Raw genomic sequence first — 23,149 nt, 5'->3', positions numbered from 1 at the left:
GGAGAAAATCAAGATGAGGCTTGGCTCGATGGACCGGTTGCAAGAGTGAAGGACAAGTTGGAGGCTTTGAAGCGAGGGACCGCGTGTGACGGTGAAGCTTGAGCAAGACTTGGCGCCGATGGACCGAGGCAACGGTGAAGAGCAAGTGAGGTCAAGATCGATGAACCAATACGGTCACGTGATGATATGAAGTGGATCATATCATTTGGTGATTGGTTGGTGCATGTGTTGCATCAACATTGGAGGAGATGGAATGGAAAGCACAAGGCAAAGGTATAACCATGGGCTTTTCTATTTCACCGGTCATAGGTGTGTAGAGAAGTTTATGACCGGATTTATGATAGATGGCTGTACCATTAAGAGGGGCAAACTTGTTTGCATATCGGTCATCTAGTGCCACTTGAGCGATCTAACTTTGCATACGTGTTAGGATCGAGTGGCGTGGCAAGTTGAGAGGCTAACTCCTTTGGAAAATTGTTTGTGAAAATGCTAACACACATGCACATGGTGGTGTACACTTGTTGGTGTTGGCACACTTTATAAAGGAGGTGGTGTTCCTAGGGTTGAGAGAGGTGTGGGTTTCTAAGCTTGGCGGGATTCAGCGCTTTTGAGAAAATTAAGTGCATATTTTCTATTGCGCCGGTGGGAATTTTGGAGAAGTCGCGGGAGTGTTTCTCCCTAAGAAAACACTCACCGGACGCTCTGCGTGGAGGCACCGGACGCTGGCCTTTAGCGTTCGGTGTGTTGTCGGGTGCAGCAGAGTGCACCGGACGCACCGGAGAGAGTCCGGTGCTCAGCGTCCGGTGTGCGGGCGGCTTGGCGACCCTCTCTGCGCTTGAGTCCGGTGAGCACCGGACGCTCAGGGTGCGTCCGGTGGCTTGCGTCCAGTGACCGTGCGAGTTTGCGGAGCTCTCTGCGCACGAGTCCGGTGAGCACCGGACGCGTCCGGTGTGACGCAGTAGAGCGTCCGGTGGTGCTGTGCAGGCGCGCGTGCGCAGTAGCCGTTGGTGACAACGGTCGAGTTCAAACGGCTAGTGACACGTGGCTGACGCCTGAGCACCGGACGCTGGGGGTTGAGCGTCCGGTGGCTTCCTGTGAGCGTCCGGTGCCCACGTGTTGTGCCCAGTGAAGGGGCAACGGCTAGTTTAGCCCTTGGGGCTATAAATAGAAGTGGTGGCCAGCCTGTGGCTGGTGCTGAGCACCCTTGGGACGTAGTGTCCATGCTTGGGGAGTGCTAGTGAAGGCTCTAACTCACATATGCTTGATAGTGTTCATCCGATTGTGTGAGTGAGCGATTCTAGTGCGTTGCATTGAGAGATTGCATCGAGTGGCACTAGGTGTTCGTGTTGCAAGCCGGTGGTGCTTGTTACTCTTGGAGGTTGCCACCTCCTAGACGACTTGGTGGCTTGTGACTCCGTCGAAGCACGCAAGGAGATTGTGCGGTGCTCCGGAGAAGAGATTGTGAGGGGTACGGTGCTCACCCCGCGGGGATCGCGAAGAGCAACTCTAGTTGAGCGAGACGTGAAGAGCGACAAGTGGTCCGGCCGGGTCAAGTGCTAGAGCTTGTGGTAAGCACTCCACGTGGGAGAGTGTGACTTGCGGGTCACCACTAGCAAGAGGACCGGCGGCAACCTTGAAGCTTGTCTCAATGGGGACGTAGCTTGGTGGCAACCAAGTGAACCTCGGGAGAAAATCATCGTATCAACTTTGTTCTTCCCGTTGGTTTGCAAGTCCCTAACACAAGCTTGTATTTACATTCATTTACTTGTGCTTGTGTAGTTGCTCTTGTAATTAGTTAGCTTGTGTAGCTTGATAGTTACCTTCTTGCTTGTGTAGCTAGAAGTAGTTCCCTTGCGTGACTAATTTGGTTTGTGTAACCTTGTTAGTCACATTGCTTAGTTTGTGTAGCTAAGTATTTTGCGCTCTCTAATTTGGCATTGGTTGCCTTGTTATTGAGCATTGCTAGTGAGCTTAGGAGCTTTGTGCTTTTGCTTACTAGCTGTGTAGAAGCTCCCCGGTTTGCAAAGTACTAGTGGCATAGGTTTGTGTGACCTTGCTTCTAGAATTGGTTAGGTGAGCTCTTGCTAAGGTAGCACCTTGCTTGCTTGTTTAGGATCTTTTCAAGGTGCTAGAGAATTTAGATAGAGGGGTGTAGTCTTGGCTAGACCGATAGTTTTAATTCCGCATTTGTTTCGGTTAGCCGGCGTAATAAATTTTAGAAAAGACTATTCACCCCCCCCTCTAGTCCGCCATCTCGACCCTTCACACCGCGCGACCGGGTTTGCGGGCGAGAGGGAAGGAGGAAGAGGTGGCAGTGGCGCAATCGGAAGGGTGGGACTCGCGAGGGGAGGCGTCGTGGGGTAGCCGAGCAGGCTGCGGTTCCTTGTGGAGAGGGGAGGAGCTGTGGGAGGAACTGTTTTTCGCAGGTTGACCACAGGAGTCGGAGGCAGGCCGATAGGTAGCGGAGACGATAACATTTGATGCTTTTTAGTTGTAGAGATTCAACCACTGTTGTTAGTTTGTTTTTGGTTTTAGAGAAAGCTCTCGTGGATGCTCATTTGGCAGGATTTAGCCTTGGATATACCCATATATATAAAAAACAGGAATTCAATTAATAAGTTCAAGAAGACATGTCTTAAACCCTTCCTTAAAGTTGGTGGTAATAAGTTTATAAAAAAATCATAGGGAGTAGTTTTCTTAAAAAATAATAGCATAAGGAGTAGTTTACAGTACAAAAGAACACTTATCTCTGTAAAGTTGAAACTTACGGTTATGCTTAGCTCTGGTACTGAGTTTTTCTGAGGCTAGAACCAAAATAAAATCAGCAGCAAGCCCTTGGTATATATAATAAACACTAGTATCAATCGCAACATGTCTTGACCGGTGAGACTAAGTGCGGAATAGAAGACCAAGGAATAATGTTTAGGCCAATAAAACGATCTATTAGACAATTGACATAATTACAACTAGATCGGCTCATGTATAGCTATGTAGTATCCGATATGTTACCTAACAGGTGGATTCTCAATTATGAATTTGGAAATTAAAGTAAGAATGGAACATACAATCTTTACTTTAGTCTTTGTGTAGATCGACACAATGTTGTCGTTGAGTCGCTCGCTTGTATTGAGTCACGTCTTACGATGATGGCTACCAACGAATCGACATGACCAGCGACTCAACAAGTCACAACATTGTTGAAGTCTCAGTAAGCTGGAGTCATAACTTACGTGACATCAATTATTGATGGTGGACTATTGTCTTCTTGAGTTTTTGGGCTTGATATATACAGTGCCGCTACTACATGTTACATGCTTGGAATAACTCCTTCCTTTCGATGGCCTATAATTGATGCCCCTTTGGCACACGCCTAGGATTCGACCTAGTTATGCTTGAGATATTTTGGCTCCATTATCTGCTAAAGTTTTAAAGCTGACCAACAACCCTTAAACTATTGATATATTGAAGATAGAACATGAGAGCTTTTGTTGTTGTTTTGAATTAAACACATATGTCTGTACCATTTTATTTTATCCGAACAAACTCAAGATCTTGTAACAAAGTGTATTAGTTTTCTTGTGGTGCATCTATTCATCCAAGTTAAGTCCTTGACTTTACGTTGATACTCATAGTTTTCTAGATTTATTATTTCATAGGCTTTAATTTAATGACATTGCTTTTCCAGTGGTAGACGATATGTGCTTTCTTTATGTATCTTAGGATTTAACGATGTTATTCTTTGCTTTTCAATGGTAGGTGACATATTTTTAATGTACTTTTTAGCATTTAATGATTTTATTCATCTTCATTTTTTAGTGTATAGACGATGTGCCTCTTTTGCATGGAGATCTACTAGTCTTGTTGTGTTAGAGTGTGAATGTGCACATATTTGTACTGTATAATTAAAAAAGTCTCTTAGATATGTTCACCTAGGCAAGGTGTGCACTATGTAATTTAAAATTATAAAAGCACTTGGAAATCTTGCATGAATGTTGTGTAGTAGACAAGGTTAGACAAAATCTTTAACCATAAATTCACAAAAAAGATCTTTAACCATAGTGCTTTCCGCTATAGCAAGGCCCCCCCCCATAGTAGATGTCATTGCGCTGACGTTTTTACTATGGCATTTTTCAACCTACAATGATACTAATCTATCAACATGACTCATTTGCTCTTTTTTGTCTCATCTTGTATACCCACATTTATAATGATGCTCATCACCGCACTTGGTTAGAGCAGCAACAATGCCTTGTTTAGTTGGTATAATTTTTTGGTTTTAAGTACTATAGCAATTTTATTTGTATTTGGTAATTGTTGTCTAACCATGGACTAATTAGAATCAAAAGATTCGTCTTGCAAATTACATACAAATTATGCAATTAGTTATTTATTTTACCTATATTTAATGCTCTATGCATATGCTGTAAAATTCAATGTGACATGAAATCTTGAAAAAATTTTGGATGTTAGGGTGAACTAAACAAGGCCTAACATAGTAAATGTCCCTTCCTCTCTTTCTCTTTCATCATCAATAAAATCACACGGTCTTTTGGCATTTGCGTTAGATATATAGACATCCGATTTGCCATAAAACGTTACTCCTACACCATACTCCGTGTATATATACGTATGCAGATCTTACATGACGACATTTTGGGACGCAGAGCGCAGCAGGCAGCAGCTGGTGTGTTCGAATCCGCACGTGCTTCTTCTAACACACAAAGGGCCCCTCCCAGCCCCAAGCGGAGGCGCGCGGACACGCAACCGCCTCCATCGCCGTCCGTTCCAAAAACCCAACGGCCCCGATGCTCCCTCCCGTCTCCCGAGTCCCGCCCGGTCACGCCCGCCGCGTCTCGTCTCCGTCCCTGCTCCTGGGCCCCGCGGCACGAGCGGCCCCACCGACCAGTCACGGGCGCGGCTCCCCCCGTCCCCCCGCGACGCTTACAGCTGGGCCCCGCGACTCCGGCCCTGACAAAGTCCCAAAGGCTCGCGAGCGAGCGGGCGGCACACCAGCGAGGAGAGAGAGAGAGAAGAGAGAGAGAGAGAGAGGGAGGCGGAGGAGAGAGAAACCCCTAGTCTCCAGGCTCCAGCCGCCTCGCCTTCCCTTCCCTCTCGCCGCCTCCGCCTCGCCGAGAGGGGCGAGGAAGGAAAGCCCTAAGGGGTTCGCGCCCGCGGACGGCGGCGCCGGCGCCTTCGCCTGCGGAGGGCTACGAGATCTCGCGGCGGCGCCGCCGGCTGGTGTTTCGGGGTCCAGCGGCGGGCGGGCGGCGGGCGGTGCTTGTGGTGCTCGGTGAGTCCGCTCGATCCCCCTCGCCGCGGGAGCGTCCACCCGAGCTGCCCCGCCCCTCGAATCGAGGGTTCTGGTAGGGGGGGTCGGTCACCTCCTCCTGCTCCCCCCCCCGGCGCCCGCGGAATAAGCTAGCCCACCCCCCTCTCTTGCCTCGGGGTGGGGGGGTTAGGGTTAGGTCTTTTTTTCCCCGGAATTGCGGGCGGAATTCCGCGGCCAAGGCGGCACATTGCTACCGCGTCTCCGCCCCCCCCCCCCCCCCCGGCTGCCAGCAATGATGGGGAAGACGCACAGGTTCTCCAAGGGCCACCCGCTCGGCTTCGTGCCCGACTACCGGCACGGGGTGGTGGAGACAGTCGGGGAGTCCAAGGGGCTCGGGGCTAGCCCCGCGAGGATCGACTCGGGGAGCTCCTGCGCCGCTCTTCCGCCCAAGAGGAAGTGCGTGGCCAGCGTGAATTCCGAGGAGGGGGAAGGCGCCTCAGGGTTCAGCGTGCCCCGGGAGGTGTTCTCGCTGCCCAGGATGACGGCTGTGGACAAGAAGGACCTGGAGATGAGGCTCCGCCATGAGCTCGCGCAGGTGAGGGACCTCCAGAGTAGGCTGTTTTCGAGAGGGCCTGCGGTGAGCATGAATGGTGCGGCAGTCATGCCAGCGCCTCCCGCAGGCGATGTGCACCCCAAGAAAAAGGTTGAGAAGCTCAAGCGGAGCGAGTCGATGCAGACGGACCGGGGAGCGCCGCCACCGGTGGCTGTGGCTGTTGCCCCACCTGTTGCCAGCTCTTTTAACTACACATCATCGTTTAAACAATGTGCCAACCTTCTCAAGTCCCTTATGGGCCATGGATGGGCTGGCCCGTTTCTTGTGCCGGTTGACATTGTGAAGTTGAACATCCCTGACTATTTTACAATAGTCAAGCAGCCCATGGATTTGGGCACGATCCAGAAAAAGATGAAGGCAGGAATGTACTCCACACCTCGGGAATTCGCTGCGGATGTGAGGCTCACTTTCAGCAACGCTATGAATTATAACCCGGTCAATAATGATGTTCATCTAATGGCCAAAACTTTGAGCAAGAACTTTGAGACTCGATGGAGGCTTATTGAGAAGAAGCTCCCTAAACCAGATGAGAAGCCTCCACGAGACGAGAGGCCTCCTCAACCAGACGAGAGGCCTCCTCAGCCAGTTGAGAAGCCTCCTGTGAGGGAGCCCACAAAAAAGAATTCAACTAAGAGAGTTGCCATTGAGAAAGAAGACCCCAGCAAGAAAAAACCATCAAAGAAAAATGTACCTAAGCAAGACATCTTTCGGGAAGAAGATTCAGCGGACAATCCAGTTTTGCAACCTAAGAAGAGGAAAACCTCTCCTTTGGTACAAGATGCTCCTTTGGTAGAAGATATTGTTCCAACTAGAAAGAGAATGATGACGAATGAGCAAAAATATGATTTAAGTGCAAGATTACAATCATATGGTGCATTCATTCCAGATCATGTAGTTGAGTTCATAAGGAGTCACGCTGACAATTGCGATGCCGACGAAGAGGAATTAGAGCTCGATATGGATGCTCTTGGAGATGATACACTTTTTGAATTACAGAAGCTACTTGATGACTATGACAGGGTTAATCCGTCAAGAAACCTTACAGAAGAGGAGCCTCATGAGGTTGAGGTGGGTGCTGCTGTATTAGAGACTGCTATTTCATTGTTTCATTAATTCATTTCATAAATAACTGTTTTATGCTCTGCTCAACAGTCTCAGAGTCAATATGAACTCATGAATCCATCAGTGTGTAACAATGAACTTATCAATCCATCAGTGTGTAACGATGAAGGTCTATTTCTCATCCATTGCTCATTTATGATAATGATTTTTCATGTAAGCTAAAATATTATATGCATGTTTTCAGGCAATGAGCTCATTGACGAGGATGTTGATATTGGGGAGAACGACCCTCCAGTTTCGACTCTTCCTCCTGTGGTACTTGAAGATGAAACAGCAGACAGAAGCAGCAAGCATAGTACATCTAGCAGTTCTAGTAGTGGCTCAGAATCATCCTCTAGTGGTATGTAATTTCAGTTTCACTCCAAATTTCCTACTGGCACCACTATGACACTGGACCCATCAAAGTACTTTGGGCACAATATGCTGCTAGCTTTCAGCTGCATGATGCAATTATCAATCTTATTGACTATGTCATTCACAAGGCTGGTTAATTAAGCAGTCATAGTTGAGAAATTCATAGATTTACTTTTGACATATTGAATTGAGACTGGCAGTATTACTCCTCTTTCAGTTTATCTCAGCTGACTATTCTTTTCTAGTTCCATAAAATAGTTATCCAATAAATGCTACATGTTATTGGAAGTAATCCCGTGTTAGATTCTGGACTTCATTGATGTGCTTATGAAAGGGGCCAAGATGCTTGTGTAGTTGTGTGTTTGTGCTGCTAGAAGTTGAGCTGAGGGTAGGACATATTGTACTGTTCCATAAGAAATTTACACCCAGTTCAATGGAAACAATAGGCTGACAGGACCATGTTTTGGTTTATTCTTTGGCCTGCACCTTTTTATATTGTGCACTTTTCGTAGCAGGCAACACCAGATCATGATGGCACAACAGTATATGGGACAGTGCAACATTTAGTTATGCCGCCTCATGATATTACTTATTGAGATTCCTGGCTACATTGGGGTTAAAACAATTTCATAAATCGATGAATTATAATAAGTGAATAGAAACTAGAATGCTTCTTTGTGATGGCCTACCTTCCTTCTCACCTGCATATCTTTATCCTTGCACAGTAGCTCTATTTTAATAGATAATTGTTTTAACCAGTTACAGAAACTTTAACTATTAATGCTGCCCACTGTTATGAAGTCCATAAAGAAACGTTTTTTCCCAAGTATTTCACTGAATAATAGGATCTAGCTTCTGCTATTGATATGTGTTCATGAATCATTTGTTTATTAGCAAGGTCAGTTGATAAATCAACGCATTTGATTATCCTTCTGTATTTATGGACTGTTCTGTGCATTCTACTACAACAGTTGTGGGAATTCTTTGGTTATGGTTCAGAAATATGAAACATTTGTCTTTAGTTCGGAGTGAATTATACCACTGTTGGAAAAAACCAGTATTCTTTTAGAAGGTGCTCTTTGGATCCATTCAAATAATTATCAGGACCCTTAATGTTCATATTTGAAAAGTGGCATTTTATCTGTGGCATTATCTTGATGGGGTGTATTATAATTTGATGATTTAGTTTGAAGTACAAATCTAAAAATAGGATTCTATGGAGCCAACCAATTGCTGCTTTCCTTTTTTTTGGTCTGTCTCAGAGCCAAGCCATAAAAAAAATCAAAATGCAAATAATATATATTCGTGGTTATATACTTCCTTTTAGTCTTGCTCAATTTTAAGGGTTATAGAACAAGAATGGAGACAACATGCTGCATACTGTTTCTCTTTGTTGTGCCCTTAACTTGCCTGAGTTGTCATGCCAAATGCACTGATGATATTTCTGTTTTTACCTCCGAAGACTCAGATTCAAGTAGCTCTTCTGGAAGTGATACAGATGCCAAAGCTCCTCAACAAAACAGCGGGCCAAAGGTTCTTATATATCTCTTTTTAATCTGAATCCTTTTCAGAGTAGCATAAGTTTCAATCAAATTTATCTCTCTGTTGATGCGAAGGATTTTTTAAGACACTATCTCAATGGTTGTTGTCTCTCTCTCTCTCTCTCTCTCTCTCTCTCTCTCTCTCTCTCTCTGTCTTGTCTACATGCAGGAAAAAATTCTACCTGTGGATGGCTTGGATAAAGAAAAGGGTAAGTTTTGCTTCATAGGTGTATCAATATGTGGAATCTCAACCAAACCCATCCTTTCTTCCGCCTACTAAGACACTAACATCCTTATGGAACCCAACACAAAGCTCAATGGGAATAATGATGCCATTATACATACATGTCCAAAGCCCATACTTTTTATTTTGAAAACGTATTTAGCACTCTTTTTTTCTAGATGAGATAATTAGCACATGTGCAATTACTGTCTTGTGTTGTGTGAACTGATGGATTTGAGTTTTATATCCTAGACAGTGATTCAGGTTACACTTGGCCTGAGATTTACTGAACCAATTGGTTGAACTCCCCATCCAAAATTTATTTGTTTTAATCTAATGATGAATAGCAGTCTATTAGAAGTGGCAGGTCCAGAGTTCGTTTTCATGGGTCAGTTATTGGGTGTGATATTGAGGTCGACAATTGGGCATGTCTTTTGAGTAGGATTCCCTTATTGCCTTTGAACCTTTGAACTGGACCTTTTCTTTCGATACAATTTCTATACATAACCTGTTTTATTGAAAAGAAAGGACAATTGACACTACACCTCTAAATGTTTGCAGATAACATTTCCTGGGCTTTTGCAACCCAAGAATATATAACCACTTATATCTTACACACTCTCGATTTAATTTGCAGATTCACTGAACACATTAAATTTACCAGAGCAAAGTACAAACCCTATATCTGTTTCTGCTGATGGTGAGGGTAAGCATGAATTTTCATGATGGCCGGTGAATACCCAATCTTCTGTGGTAGAGAAAATGGGTTCCCTTACAGGTCTATGTATGAAAATTTTAGGGGGAAATGTATCTGAGAAGCAGGTCTCCCCTGACAACCCTGACAAGCAAATCCGAGCTGCCCTTCTGAGAAGCCGCTTTGCCGATACGATTCTTAAGGCTCGTGAAAAGGCCCTTGATCAGGTGTGTATGTGAAAATGATTCCTTGAGAGCATTATTGTCTGGGCGTTTTGTGTTATTCACTGTAAGCTCACCTGATTGGTAATAATATCAGACTACAAAAAAGGATCCTGAGAAGCTTCGACGCGAAAGGGAGGAACTTGAGAGGGTACAAAGAGAAGGTGAGATGCGATAGAATCTTTTTTACCTGACAACAATTGTGTGACAGAACTTCTGTTACAGAGAGAGCTCGATTGCAAGCTGAGGCTAAAGCCGCAGAGGATGTTCGCAAGAGGGCTGAAGCAGCAGCTGCTGCTGAGGCTGCTGCAGAAGCTAAACGACAAAGAGAACTTGAGAGAGAAGCAGCTCGCAAAGCTTTGCAAGAGGTAATATCTACAGTATGCTCTCCACATGCAACATCATTTGCTCTGCTGTTACCATACTTGGAAGTGTAAGCAATGTTGGCTTGCAGATGGAGAAAACTGTTGACATCAATGAAGGGAGCCATTTTTTGAAAGATCTTGAAATGCTTGGAAGTGTCACAGGTGAACAGATACCCAACTTGGTTGGTGAAACAAGTCCTGGGTTTGAAATGGGAAGCAACACCCTAGAAAAGCTCGGGTTGTACATGAAAAATGATGAAGATGATGAGGATGCTGATTTCACAGATGAACCAGTGGTTGATGTTGAAGAGGGAGAAATAGATTAACTGTGTTTCTGGACCATTTTTGATACGTTACAGGAGACCTGTTGGCATGACTGATCTGATAGCTTTTCTTTGGTATACAAAGTGACCTGACGAAAGATCGTGTCGCATCGAACCTGAAGGTCTGGTATTCGTTTTTGTAACTGCCCAAGTTTTGGAGCCAAGTTGGCACATGATGTAGCGAGCCCAAACGTGTTGGAGGTTCGTCGTGCTGCATGCGAGGAGTGCATGGAGTGTGCCTATCGTTTGGATTGAGAATCTCTGGACTTTCCATATCCATAAAATGGAATGGCGAGTTTATTGCATATATGATGAGGCCATAAAAGGGGATGAGAAGGAGAGAGGGTTGAGGGGATGGTGATGGTTCTTGGCTCTTGAGCAGGTGCGAGCCGTTTTTGAGGGGTAGTTTTAGAGCCATTTCCGTGTTGTGAATGTAATATCGGAAACTGTACAAAAGTTAGCCTGATAGATGGAAAACATTGCCTTTAATTTATGCAGTGCCTGTTCTTCACCGATCAGTTCACTTTTTCCGGAGTACTAGTTTTCATGAGATGCTGTTCTTTCATATTGTGCTTTGGGATCCTGTTGCTTGTTACTTTGAGACAGAAGTTTTGATATGTAGCTTGTCATGTATTTACACGATCTTTCAGTCGTTATGTTTACCAACCTGTTTATAGTAGTATTATCGTAGGTCACAAGCATGGGTCTTGACGCCATTTTATCTGCTGGCATTAGTTTAGAATTATGTAAGGCTGTAGGGATAAGGCGCGTAGATAAGGAGGGTAGTTGACTTAATTCCACATGTAGCCTTGAATCTGTTTGTTCGCCTAGAATTTGATATTACATTTGCTTGTGGATAAAATCGTTCTCCTAGTACATGTGAATTTGTGTGAAAGATGAACTAATTTTTAAGTTCTACTCCCTCTTCCAAATTAAGGGTGAGCTGTATTTGAAAAAGTTATATGCTGTGTTTATTTGTTTTTTTTAAAAAACTTGACCAAAGTTATAGAAATTTGATTTTGGATGGAGGGAGTAATATGTTAAGAAGAATCATTTGAAGAACATCAGAAATTCAGAATACTGAATACATAGTGTTATCGAGAAAGAATGGAACTTTTACTCGTGGTGTAAGTGATAAGGCCCAGACATCTTTCTCAAGGTCCAAGTCCAAACTGAACACAATTACACAAACAAACAATTCCCCTAGAAATGTTTAATCCCAAACCATCTCGTGGTTCGAGACAGAATTAACAGAACCACAGCAGGTCACGGATCATCATGACTCATGACTGTACATGTATCTTACCCTGAAAAAAAAGGAGGAATTTCATGGCATCGATCAGATTCAGAAACTAGTTTTAGCTGATGATGGCGCCTGGCTTAAACTAGGGTAGTCTTGGTAGAATTTGTAGGTCTTGATTTTCAGAATTATCTGCCTGAGTCCTCCAATCGGTGACAGCACCATCAGCAGCACCCCAATAACAATGCATATCTGAAGAACATGTAGAAAACAGGGGAAAGAAATTAGAGGTCAAGCAGACATTCTGCTGGAGAGAGAGAGAGAGAGGAGTCTGGATAGTCAGTTGCATTGCATCCATGTTATTCTTACCCAGTTGGTGAACCATGAGAGGCTGAACCTTCTGGGCTTGTAGATGATGAGCCACATGATGCAGGGAAGCTGGCAGAAATTAACAAGAGAGAATTGGTCAGCTCTGCTCTAATGAAAAAAAAACTCCACTCTGTACCTGACTGATTGTACATCCTGATGAAATGAAACTACTGTAACAGAAAAACATGCTGGGTAAAAGGATCATTCAGATCTTACGAAATAGCTTGTCGGTGCGTATGCGAATCCGCCGAAGAAACTGAGCAGTTCACTGAAGAAGGGGAAGGTGATGGCCACGAACATTGTGAGCGCTGCAAAGGTTGTTGCATTGCATTGCATCTCATGTCAGTCTCGTGTGTCAGTGTGCAGTGTGATTTTTCAGTTCATAGTTTCAGGCAGAGGCATTGCATTTACCAACATAGACAGTCCGGGAAATGAGACGGAGCCTGAGTCCCGGCCTGAACCAGTACTTCCTCACCAGCACGGTCTCGATCATGTCGAACACCGGCATGGCGTACACCTGGTAGCTGCCGACGACGTGGACGACGACCATCATGTTGGCGGCGGCGATGAGCCAGCGCGGCCGGTTGAGGGTGATGAGGATGTTCTCGTCGACGTCGTTGCCGAAGGCCCAGTAGCCGACGAGCGCGACGGGCAAGTAGCACGCGGCGATGATGACGTAGGCGACGACGACGCCCTTCCACATGGGCTTCTTGGACGGCTTCCCCGGCGCCGACGGGATGGTCGCCTGGATCTCCAGCACCACGTTGTGCCCGGCGTACGTGAACGCCACGTCCCCCAGCGCACCCAGGAAGCCGAACACCTTCCCCGGCGTGGTCGTCGCGCGCAGGCGGTAGTCGGCGACGGCGTCCGTGTCGGCCGACACTCCGTGCGCCGCCGACGCGATCCACGCGATCGCCGAGTAGCTGACCGACATGACGGCGGCGGCGAGCGAGACGCTGGAGATGGAGTGGAAGTCGGGGAGCTGGGAGAGCACGAAGTGGACGGAGGCGAAGATCATGATGAAGTAGCGGAGCTTGATGTCCTTGCACCGGCCATGGCAGACCACGTCGTGGAACTTGTGCAGGGACTGGCCGCCGGTGATCATGTACACGATGTTGAGCCCCACCTCCACCACCAGCTGCTGCGGCACCACGATCCAGAGGCCCAGCTTCTCGCCGAACGCGTGCTGCCCCAGCTCGTGGTACCGGTCGAACCGCTTCCCGGGGACGCACTCGTGCATCTCCACCATCTGCCAGAGCGTGTACACCGTGATGATCCACGACAAGATCAGCACCGTGACGCCGACGCCCCTGCGAATCATGATATCGGCCGGAAGGGAGGAAGACGACGACGAGCCATCAAAACTGCCTGTAATCATGACATGACACAGCCTATATGCATGGATGGAGGATAGATGACGACACGGACCAGCCGAGCTCGGACATGGCGTAGGGGAGGGTAAGAACGCCGGCGCCGACCATGGCGGTGACATTGTGGAAGGCGGCGTACCACCACTTGGCGTTCCTCCTCGCGTTGACGGGAAGCCAGTCGTCGTCCGTCGTCGGCTTCTCCTGCGCGCTCCAGCGGCCCACCCCTTCCGGCGGCGCGTCTGACGCCCTACGCCTCCCTTTGGGTGGAACAGCAACAGTGGCAAGCTGCAGAGTTTGTAGTTTGCTGAATCAGACGAGAGCCAAAGAGAACAAGCAAATCTGGAGCTTATCTTCCTCTGTTCCCGTCTATACAAACAACATCTATGTCCAAGAAGCTCCCAAGACTTGATTTTTCAGACATCTTCAGATTGGGTTCTAAGCTTTTGTTGTTTTTGCAAAAATGGGTTTGATTTAACTTTGTACTATTTTGAAGAAACTGATTTAACTTTGTACTCCCAAAATGATGTTACCCCTCTTCGTTGCCAAAAAATTATGCCCGGTATGCGACTGTAACTCATATGTAAAGTATCTGAAGTTTCAGTACAAACTAAATGTAACAAAGGCATAAACAAAACTTCAGGTTTTACGAGGCTATAAAACGCTTGAATTTTTCTTACCTCTCGTATTCAGTACGTCCAAATCAGAAATATTTGCACAAATCTGACAGTAAAACCCAATCGTTCCGTTGTAAAACGACACTAATAAGTATTCTCTTAGCTTTTATATAAACCTTTTCTTTTAAGGATTTGAAATTTTAATAATTTCATGTTTGAAACGGTTTCGAAAGCTTTATATCTTGTCAAAATGAAAAAAAATGGACGAAAGTAGTAATAAAATAACAATAAATAATGAGATATGCTGATTATAGCGAAGAGAAGAAGAAGAAGCAGCAGCAGCAGCAGCTGATAAAGCCGGGCGGCAAACATGATGAAGATTGAAGAAACTGGAGTGAAGATGGTCATGGTGTGTAGGTGGTGGGCGTGCCTTGGCCGGAGAATAGGTGTCCAATGGTCGCATCTCCATGGCCGGCGGCGAGAGTGCCTCACCGGTGGATGCCATGGCAGGGAGAGAGCCAGAGGAGGCCAGCAGAGTCATGAGCAATAACGGAGAGGGAGGTAGCTAGCGGAGGCGGCGTCCGGGACAAGCTCGTCTCTTCTTTATATGGAGCACCGGTGAAAGGAAAGGAAAGGGAAGCTCCGACGACCCGGGATCGGGAGTCAAGCCCGGCGTCCGATCCCCATCGGACGTTCCGGGTGAGACCCGCCATGGAAATCAGGTGCCAGATTTCTCATTTGTTTTGCTTCCGGACAGTCTCTTGCCTTTAGAAATTTCATAGCTCACTTCCTCTGTTCATCTTATTTCGAGAAATCAATTAATCTCAAATATAATCAAAGTATATATAAAAATATTATTTTGATAATAAGAATAAATGCTATTAAATTAATCATGTCATATATATATATATTAAAAAATATTGGTACTATATATATTTTATAAATCTAATTAAATTTAAAATAAGTTGGCTTCTTTTTTTTAAATACACAAAAGATCTGCATATTGTTTTGTAGTTAATATAGAAGATCTGAATCATACAAACGCACGCGCTTCTAATAACAAACAGATTTAAGTTTCGATGTTACACAAATACGACTGTTCTTCTTTTTTCAACACGTAATTGGTCTGCACACGTTAATATTTTAGAAGAGACCGCTTGGGTCCGCTTGAGTTGAATCGAAGACAATAACATGACTGGCCAATTTTTTTGTTTTGGAAATAGGGTTAGGATTTAATTACGTGGTTCAGTTCGCGCCAGTCGGGTCAGATCGATGTCACGTTAACACCAATAGTCAGTCAACAATCATACATGTTGTCTTCTTTCTTCATGATGAAATACACGCAAATATATACGTATATATATTGGTCATGCTAGAGAGAGAAAGAGATAAAAAAAAAGAAGAGAAAGGTCTTGCGTTTGCTACGTGGCCTTTTCAGGCTTCCTCGTCTAGCATCCAGCTCCTGCCATTCTTGCTGACCAAAGCGACAAGTCAAGCTTTGTTTTCCTCGTTTTACCTCAAGCCCTCTTATCAGTTAATTAGCTTAGCTGAATGGTAAAAGGAGTTCAACTGAATATATAATGAAACAGTGAAACCATCGGATTATCTCGAGCGCGCGATGGCATGCGATTTTTCCTGGAGATTTCCGGATGCTGACAAGTCTTGCCATGGATCGTCGACTTGACTCACTGTTCTGATTGATGATCGAATAGTTCAAATGACCGATCTATCTGCAGATCCCAACTGGGTCGGTTTGTTACTGATGTTAGGTCGCCGGTGATGGGACCTACTCGTACCTAGGTTCAAATTCACGGACTGCACACTTTTATGGGAAGTTTGTCAATTTCAACATATGCTAGTCTATTGTATGATTGCCAATTTCTTGTTTGTGCCACTGCTATACCTCCTCTGTTGGACTAGATGCTTCTTCGCTTCACCATGCTCAAATTCTCCTCACTTGTCTCTTGTATGCGATGCCACGACTATCATCAGTTTTAGTGTAGGATAGTCTTGTAGGTAACTAAGGTTGATGTTCTTGTCAGTGCAACTACTACTTGCCTTGACATTTCATCCCTTGCTTCTATCATTCATACAAGATCTAGGACTAATGTCATTTTGGCATGTAATCATGTAATCGCCTACATGAGCAACACATCCCATTTTTAAATGGATCTTGCTGATTCTAGTCATTAGCCTATTGGCTACCTTGTGACTATGTATCATAGAGTGGAACACCTAAAGATCATTTATCTACTGTAAAGTAAGTGGTCATTGGTTATTAGCTAAGACTGTGTGGCTTGGAAAGAGGGTGGAGGCACCATTGGAGATCTCTGATTTGGTGGTACTCCATCGGCAACTATTGTTTGACTTTGGGGGAGAATTCCTAGGACTACTATCGGTTGGCCTTGTTGAAGGCATTGTGAAATACGAGCCTCTCCAGGATGAAAACTATGGTCTGACCTTTATTGGCGTCTCACTTAGAGACATTGCTTTCCAGGAGTCTTCGTCGTGATCCAAGTTTGTCATGTTAGTGGATAGAATAAAGACTATTATCTTATGCTTTGTGCACCCTAGGTGTGTAGAGGCCGGTAATGATAGATCATAGTGCTATTGCATCTTCTTGATGTAACTGACTCATATAAATCAAAGTTCCTTTATAAAAAATCTCTCGTATGTGTTTATACGACAAAATGGTGTGCGAGCTATTAGGATAGAGTATACACTTGAGCATTTGAAAGGATGAGTTTGCACACGTGTATGTGAATAGCTTTGTAGATAAAAGGAAGAGCAATCTACAGCAAATTTATTGCTCATATAATCTTTGTTGTTCTTTATTGAGCACATGGGCCTTGAGCCCTTGATCAGTGGATTGAGTTTATTTCCACTATGTTTGTTCTATAAAAGTTATAGTTTGATTAGGACCATAGCTTGTTAGCTTAGGTTTCTTGTGGCTAGACTTGTCCACAACGATCATATTTCTCTGATAACTGCTCTTTGTTAGGTAATTGTTAGCAACCCCAATCCTGGACAATTGAATCTCACAACGACAGTATCTAGAAGGCTCTAGAAGGAGGTAGGAATCTGGGTACAAGAGAGTTGGGAAGAAGAAGAGTAAAGTACTTGCAATAAACTAGAGAAGATAATATGCTTTCTGATAATTTGTTTGATGCCCTCTTCGCTCGATTGCTTGTGCCTTTGTACTCTGATGACTCGGCCGTCTGGGCAAGCTTGTCACTTGGGCCACCTTGGGCAGGCTTGGACCATATCCCATAAGGCCCAACAACAGTTTGTCCCTATGTACCAATGATTGTGAGGTGCACGTGATGAATTCTCAATCTCATCCGAGAGAGGTATCCATAGTGGTAGAGTGTGCATGCATGTGTTTGTAGGGATACCATGAGTGTGCATAGATTTATGTGAGTTCTTGTAGATGCCACAAAGTGTGTCATGGGAGGGGATGATGAGTCAATCGGTTCAATGGGTGGAGTTGATGAGCTCAACTTCCATTTGTCTTCTCTTGCATCCTTCAACACAAATAAATTCTATATTGATTCTAGAGTTCTTTTGGAGCCTTTAGAGCCACTTACAAGTGGGCTCATTCCTCAAAACCTTCCAAATATACCCCATAAAGATAATACATATCTTGCCTTTTCCTTTTCTAAAAAAATCTCTACCTATCTTTAGAATAAAACTATCAAAACCTCACTTGGTTCATGCCTAAGCATTCTAAGCCGATGATGGTTGATTTGGGTATGTGAAGACCAAGTTGGGTTCTAGTTGACCCACATAATTTGTAGCCAATCACCTATGACTCAATTGAGCATGGCTAGGCTTATCCTTCACGAGCTCAATCCACTTCAAGGGCACCACATCTTCTTCTATCTAAAATAGCCAGTTTTTTCCCAAATACATACACCATAAGCCAAAACCAAATCTAGAGTGAAATATGTTGGGGTTATGAAATATAATCAACAATATTAGTATGAAATTCAAATATGTAGGTATTGTGCATAATGGGTTCCACCACTTTGCCAATCTCAAGGTTTAAGTGGTTGGTACCTCGGAGGCATATATTGGGGGTAGGATGTGTTTGTATGTCCATGAGGGCGTGTGCTTGTAGTGTAGACATCTGTATTGTAATATATATATATATATATATTTTTTTATGAAAAACACATTTACATGCATGGAGGTACGATAATTAATGAGGAAAACTATGAATTGAAAGGAAAACATACATAACAATTGGTAACTAAATCCTATCACAACCAAATAAAGATTACAAGGTATATGAACAATATAACAATGTAATTTGTTTTGATTAAGCATGGTCCTTAAATTTACCCATGAACTTCTTACAATTGTTTCTTGAAATTATTGTCCCATTGAGAAGCATGGATTGATGGACTAATATACATAAAGGTTGTTTGAATTGTAATGTGATATTAATTAGGAACCATCAATGAACTATGGATGAAAGAAATACAAACCACCATCACTCATTCTCCCTAATAATGCACAAATAAGCTAACTCTTTCCTAGAATATATACAAACAAGATATACACATGTATATGGTATCACAAAACAAACTCCTAGGTTAACAACCACGACATGTCACAGATTGTCATGAGCAGCAACAAAGCTTTCATGACACATCCCATCTTGTTCCATGACAAAAACTTGGTAAGACGTAACCCAAATTGAAAATTTCTTTTGCCAAGATGAAGATAAATGTTGTGTCCCACTCAAAACTTGGGACATGTCGAACATTTGTTAACTACAACACCAACCTTGGTTTTTGTGTTGAATTAATCATGTTTACTGGTAGAAGTGGTATGTCTTGGCTTTCAAGATGATCTCCCGAAGTCCACCGATTGGTGACAGTACCATCAGCAAAACACCTAGGACAATGCAGATCTGAAGAACATGGACAACAAAGAGAGTGGTTATAATAAGAAGATACGTCCATTCTACAGAAGTGAGAAAAATACTCTTGGATTGTCAACTTGGTTCTTACCCAGTTGGTAAACCACGAGATACTGAAAGTTTTGGGTTTGTATATTGTGAGCCACATGATGCAAGGAAGCTGTCAGAAACAAGCATGAATCAATCAACTCTCATGTTACAGTTGTACACTTGATTACACCTCTTAATTAACTGTTCATCATATATATGATTTGTTACCAGTCGAATAGGAATAGGAAGAATGTAAATCTTGACGATTAAGACATTAACTATTGTAGCAGCAAGAGAAGGGGGTAAATGGATCAATGGGAGCTTACAAAATACGTTGTCGGTGCGAAGGCAAATCCGCCAAAGAAGCTGAGCAATGCAGTGAAGAACGGGAAGGTGATGGCTACGAACATTGTGAACCCTGCACGTACGTACATACAGTTGCATCACATCAGTCTAGTTTTCAGACCTTCTGAGTTCAGACTGAAGACTTTTATTCAGAGTTCAGATGGTAGAGCCATTTACCGACATAGACACTCCGGGCAATGAGACGGAGCATCAAGCTTGGACGGAACCCAAACTTCCTGACCAGCACCGTCTCTATCATGTCAAACACTGGCATCGCATATACCTGCGCCAACAACCACAATCACTGTCGTCCATATAGATATATAGTTCCATACCACCAAGACTTGTGGAAAACATACATGATGTAATTTTTTTATATGTTTGCATGTTTTGAATTAGAGGGCTAGGATATCTTTAACTATATATATATATATATATATATATATATATATATATATATGGTAAATCATCTAGAGAAGAAATATTTGCATAGATATAAATATATACCTGGTAGCTGCCAATGAGATGAACGACAACCATCATGTTGGCGAGGGCAATGAGCCACTTGGGCTTGTTGAGTGTGACAAGGATGTTCTCGTTGACGCTGTTGCCGAAGGCCCAGTAGCCGACGAGTGAGGCAGGGAAGTAGCACACGGCGACGACGATGTAGGCGACGACGACGCCCTTCCACATGGGCTTCTTGGACGGCTTCTCCGGCGTCGACGGGATGGTGGCCTGGATCTCCAGCACCACGTTGTGCCCGGCGTAGGCGAACGCCACGTCCCCGAGCGCGCCGAAGAAGCCGAACACCTTCCCCGGCGTCGTCGTCGCGCGCAGGCCGTAGTGCACCTCCGGCGACTTCCCCTTCTGCACCGACGCGATCCATGCGATCGTCGAGTAGCTGCCGCCATGGCCAGCATATATATATCATCAGTGACCTTGATCCATGGCAGAGAAGAACGAAATAATAACAAAGCAGTGGAAGAGATGAAGTGTGCCTGCCTACCAAAGCGACATGACGGCGGCGGCGAGGGAGACGCCGGAGATGGAGTGGAAGTTGGGGAGCTGGGAGAGGACGAAGTGGCAGGAGGCGAAGATCATGATGAAGTAGGTGAGCTTGATGTCCTTGCACTGCTTGTCGCCGCAGACCACGTCGTGGAACTTTTGCAGGGACTGGCCGCCGGTGACCATGTAGACGATGTTGAGGCCGACCTCCACCACCAGCTGCTGCGGCACGACGATCCACAGGCCAAGCTTCTCGCCGAACGCGTGCTGCCCGAGCTCGTGGTACCTGTCGAACCTCTTGCCGGGCACCATCTCGTGCATCTCCACCATCTGCCACAGCGTGTACAGCGTGATGATCCATGACAGGAGCAGCACCGTGATGCCAACCTCCCTGCGAATGAATTCAGAGTTCAGAACACGATCTCCGATCCATGTCCATGGAAAAGTATATAGATAACAGCGATGCTGCGATGACATGTTCATGGCAGTATGGCACTCGTTCGTAGGTATAGTACCAGCCAAGCTCGGACATGGCGTAGGGAAGGCCAAGCACGCCGGCGCCGACCATGGCGGTGACATTGTGGAAGGCGGAGTACCACCACTTGGCGTTCCTCCTCGCGTTGATGGGGAGCCAATCGTCGATGTCCTTCTCCTGCGCCGGCCACCGGCCTTCCTGCGAGTCCAGGCGCCCTCTGGGTGTCAGAGCGACGCTGGCAAGCTGCACAGAGTTCCATCAGTCATCAGTCATCACCAAGGAAATTCTATATCTTGGCGCGAATTGAGTATGTAGTGCTGGACCAACGCACCTTATCCGGAGAACAGTCGGCGAGCTGTGGCTGCATCTCCATGGCTGGCCGGTCGCCGGTCGGCGCCGCCCCTCAGCTCGACGGCGATATGACCGCCACGGAGCCTTCAGCTAGCTAGCAATGGAGACTGGAGAGAGATCGGAGCAGCAGGAGGTAGCAGAGAGTTGAAGTCTTCGTTGCTTAATTCGCTTATAGAAGTGCAACCGTACAAGTGAAAACGAGATGTCAGGCGACTCCAGCTCAGAGCTGAATAGCTGATGCACTTGCCGAGGACGACCCGGGGAGCCCAGCCAGCTAGTGTACATCGATCGGATGGTCCGGGGGAGAGCGGACATGCCTATCACGTGGTCAATCTAGGAGTAGTTAGCTCAGTTTTCAAGAGGTACCCTGGCAAATTTCGTAGAGCTTACATACATGATGTAACGTCACAAATAGGAGCAGAATTATTTGTAGATAATTCAAATAGGAGATCGAGAGGAAATTAAATTTGTGCGGCTGAGGCGCCACGATCTGGTCAGACGTCCCGTTTTCATGTTGCATTGTACTACCCCCGGCCCCGGAGATTCAAGTCAAAACACGTCTTGTTAATTGTTCATGACTTTGCTAACGTCAATCATGCTTAAAGCCACCTGTCTTGCTAGTTACTCTACTACCTCAGTTTACTTCCTCAAGCTTGGCCTTGTTTAGTTCCAAAACATTTTGCAAAACACTGTAGAAGAACGTACTACATGCTCTCTCTATCCATTTTTAATTGTCGCCTGTTTGTATACGTGTCACAAGTTTGACTCGATTTGTAGAAAATACATGCAATATTTGTATCTATAAATAAATTTGTTAAAAAGATAGATTCAAAAATCTTTCTAATAATACTAATTATATATTATAAATATTAATATTTTTAATATATAATTGCCGATAGTTGTTTTTTGAAAAATGCAAGCGACAATTAAAAAATAACGGAGGGAGTATATATATATATATATATAGCTGGGTGAACGAAATTGTGAATGCCACACTGTACTTTGTTTGTTTATTATACCGTACTGGTTTGCATGCGAATTTGCCAGGAGACTTCCGGCTGCAGGCAAGTCTTCATCCATGGCGACTTTGACTTGCTCTGCAGAATTTTTTGACATAAAGAAATAATAAGCATCGGGATTCAACCCTTATGACCAAGAATTAAACCACTTATATATTACATCGAGAAATCAAAGGTGATCAACTTGTACGTTGTGTACCTTCAGGAACATCCTATAGTAGGAGTACATTTTCAGGACCAGTGGACCGCTTTATGGTGTACCTTTCGGGATCTTTGGAAATTTTTAAGAACCTGCTTGGGCCTTGTTTAGTTCTTAAAAAAATTGCAAATTTTTTTAGATTTTTCCTTCACATCGAATCTTATGGCATATGCATAGAGCATTAAATATAAATAAAAAATAACTAATTGTAAAATTTGTCTGTAATTTGTGAGACGAATCTTAGAAGTCTAGTTAGTTCATAATTGAACAATATTTATCAAATACAAATAAAAGTGCTACATTATTTATTTTTTTTTTAAAAAAAGAACTAAACAAGGACATTGGTATGGTAGGGCTAGGTTATTTTGAACCAAGAACCGAGAACCGTACCAAATCTAGCCGAATTATCTATTTTTTGGTTGTTTGTTTCGGTGCAATTGCTTCGGTGTTGGTTTTCAAGCGTGGAGAACCGTACACCGA

At 44.5% G+C, this 23,149-nt stretch overlaps 4 protein-coding genes across 7 annotated transcripts; 2 read left to right on the top strand and 2 right to left on the bottom strand.

The window, feature by feature from the left end:
- LOC110436988 (atherin-like) lies at window positions 4,806-5,294 on the top strand. The gene has a single exon (XM_021464908.1). It carries the CDS (start codon window positions 4,806-4,808, stop codon window positions 5,292-5,294), a length of 489 nt encoding a protein of 162 aa, XP_021320583.1.
- LOC8066134 (transcription factor GTE9) lies at window positions 4,997-11,290 on the top strand. The gene is made up of 10 exons (XM_002444933.2): window positions 4,997-6,950; window positions 7,035-7,113; window positions 7,189-7,344; window positions 8,821-8,891; window positions 9,069-9,108; window positions 9,760-9,828; window positions 9,922-10,043; window positions 10,135-10,201; window positions 10,263-10,405; window positions 10,492-11,290. The coding sequence occupies exons 1-10, from the start codon at window positions 5,562-5,564 to the stop codon at window positions 10,726-10,728; spliced, it is 2,373 nt and encodes a 790-aa protein (XP_002444978.2). The 5' UTR covers window positions 4,997-5,561; the 3' UTR covers window positions 10,729-11,290.
- On the bottom strand, window positions 11,820-14,912 carry LOC8066133 (lysine histidine transporter 2). Its single transcript, XM_002443755.2, has 6 exons — window positions 14,749-14,912; window positions 13,763-13,989; window positions 12,746-13,644; window positions 12,551-12,642; window positions 12,335-12,403; window positions 11,820-12,217 (listed from the first exon to the last, which is right to left on the bottom strand). The coding sequence occupies exons 1-6, from the start codon at window positions 14,857-14,859 to the stop codon at window positions 12,071-12,073; spliced, it is 1,545 nt and encodes a 514-aa protein (XP_002443800.2). The 5' UTR covers window positions 14,860-14,912; the 3' UTR covers window positions 11,820-12,070.
- LOC8066132 (lysine histidine transporter 1) lies at window positions 13,888-21,710 on the bottom strand. Of its 4 annotated transcripts, none has more exons than XM_021465032.1 (9): window positions 21,432-21,710; window positions 21,141-21,343; window positions 20,627-21,016; window positions 20,128-20,521; window positions 19,798-19,903; window positions 19,602-19,693; window positions 19,337-19,405; window positions 19,110-19,236; window positions 13,888-13,989 (listed from the first exon to the last, which is right to left on the bottom strand). In XM_021465032.1, exons 1-8 carry the CDS (start codon window positions 21,471-21,473, stop codon window positions 19,138-19,140), a joined length of 1,395 nt encoding a protein of 464 aa, XP_021320707.1. In that variant the 5' UTR covers window positions 21,474-21,710; the 3' UTR covers window positions 13,888-13,989; window positions 19,110-19,137. The 4 variants fall into 4 exon arrangements, with proteins under 4 accessions (XP_021320707.1, XP_021320708.1, XP_021320706.1 ...); XM_021465033.1 differs by lacking the exon at window positions 13,888-13,989 and adding an exon at window positions 17,357-17,611; XM_021465031.1 differs by lacking the exon at window positions 13,888-13,989 and adding an exon at window positions 17,801-18,200.

The sequence above is a fragment of the Sorghum bicolor genome, chromosome 7 (assembly GCF_000003195.3).
Source record: "Sorghum bicolor cultivar BTx623 chromosome 7, Sorghum_bicolor_NCBIv3, whole genome shotgun sequence".
NCBI classification, from domain to species: domain Eukaryota; kingdom Viridiplantae; phylum Streptophyta; class Magnoliopsida; order Poales; family Poaceae; genus Sorghum; species Sorghum bicolor.
This window is presented reverse-complemented; position numbering and strand designations above follow the sequence as displayed.

Excerpts from the sequence above, each read along its gene's own strand:
- LOC8066133 (XM_002443755.2), bottom strand. The coding sequence starts at position 14,859 with ATGACTCTGCTGGCCTCCTCTGGCTCTCTCCCTGCCATGGCATCCACC. Across the intron at positions 12,404-12,550 it reads ACGCACCGACAAGCTATTTC|CTTCCCTGCATCATGTGGCT; the intron begins GTAAGATCTGAA and ends AATTTCTGCCAG. Across the intron at positions 12,218-12,334 it reads TCTCATGGTTCACCAACTGG|ATATGCATTGTTATTGGGGT; the intron begins GTAAGAATAACA and ends CATGTTCTTCAG.
- LOC110436988 (XM_021464908.1), top strand. The coding sequence starts at position 4,806 with ATGCTCCCTCCCGTCTCCCGAGTCCCGCCCGGTCACGCCCGCCGCGTC.
- LOC8066132 (XM_021465032.1), bottom strand. The coding sequence starts at position 21,473 with ATGGAGATGCAGCCACAGCTCGCCGACTGTTCTCCGGATAAG. Across the intron at positions 21,344-21,431 it reads CCGACTGTTCTCCGGATAAG|CTTGCCAGCGTCGCTCTGAC; the intron begins GTGCGTTGGTCC and ends AACTCTGTGCAG. Across the intron at positions 19,237-19,336 it reads TCTCGTGGTTTACCAACTGG|ATCTGCATTGTCCTAGGTGT; the intron begins GTAAGAACCAAG and ends CATGTTCTTCAG.
- LOC8066134 (XM_002444933.2), top strand. The coding sequence starts at position 5,562 with ATGATGGGGAAGACGCACAGGTTCTCCAAGGGCCACCCGCTCGGCTTC. Across the intron at positions 6,951-7,034 it reads AGGAGCCTCATGAGGTTGAG|TCTCAGAGTCAATATGAACT; the intron begins GTGGGTGCTGCT and ends TCTGCTCAACAG. Across the intron at positions 7,114-7,188 it reads ATCAGTGTGTAACGATGAAG|GCAATGAGCTCATTGACGAG; the intron begins GTCTATTTCTCA and ends GCATGTTTTCAG.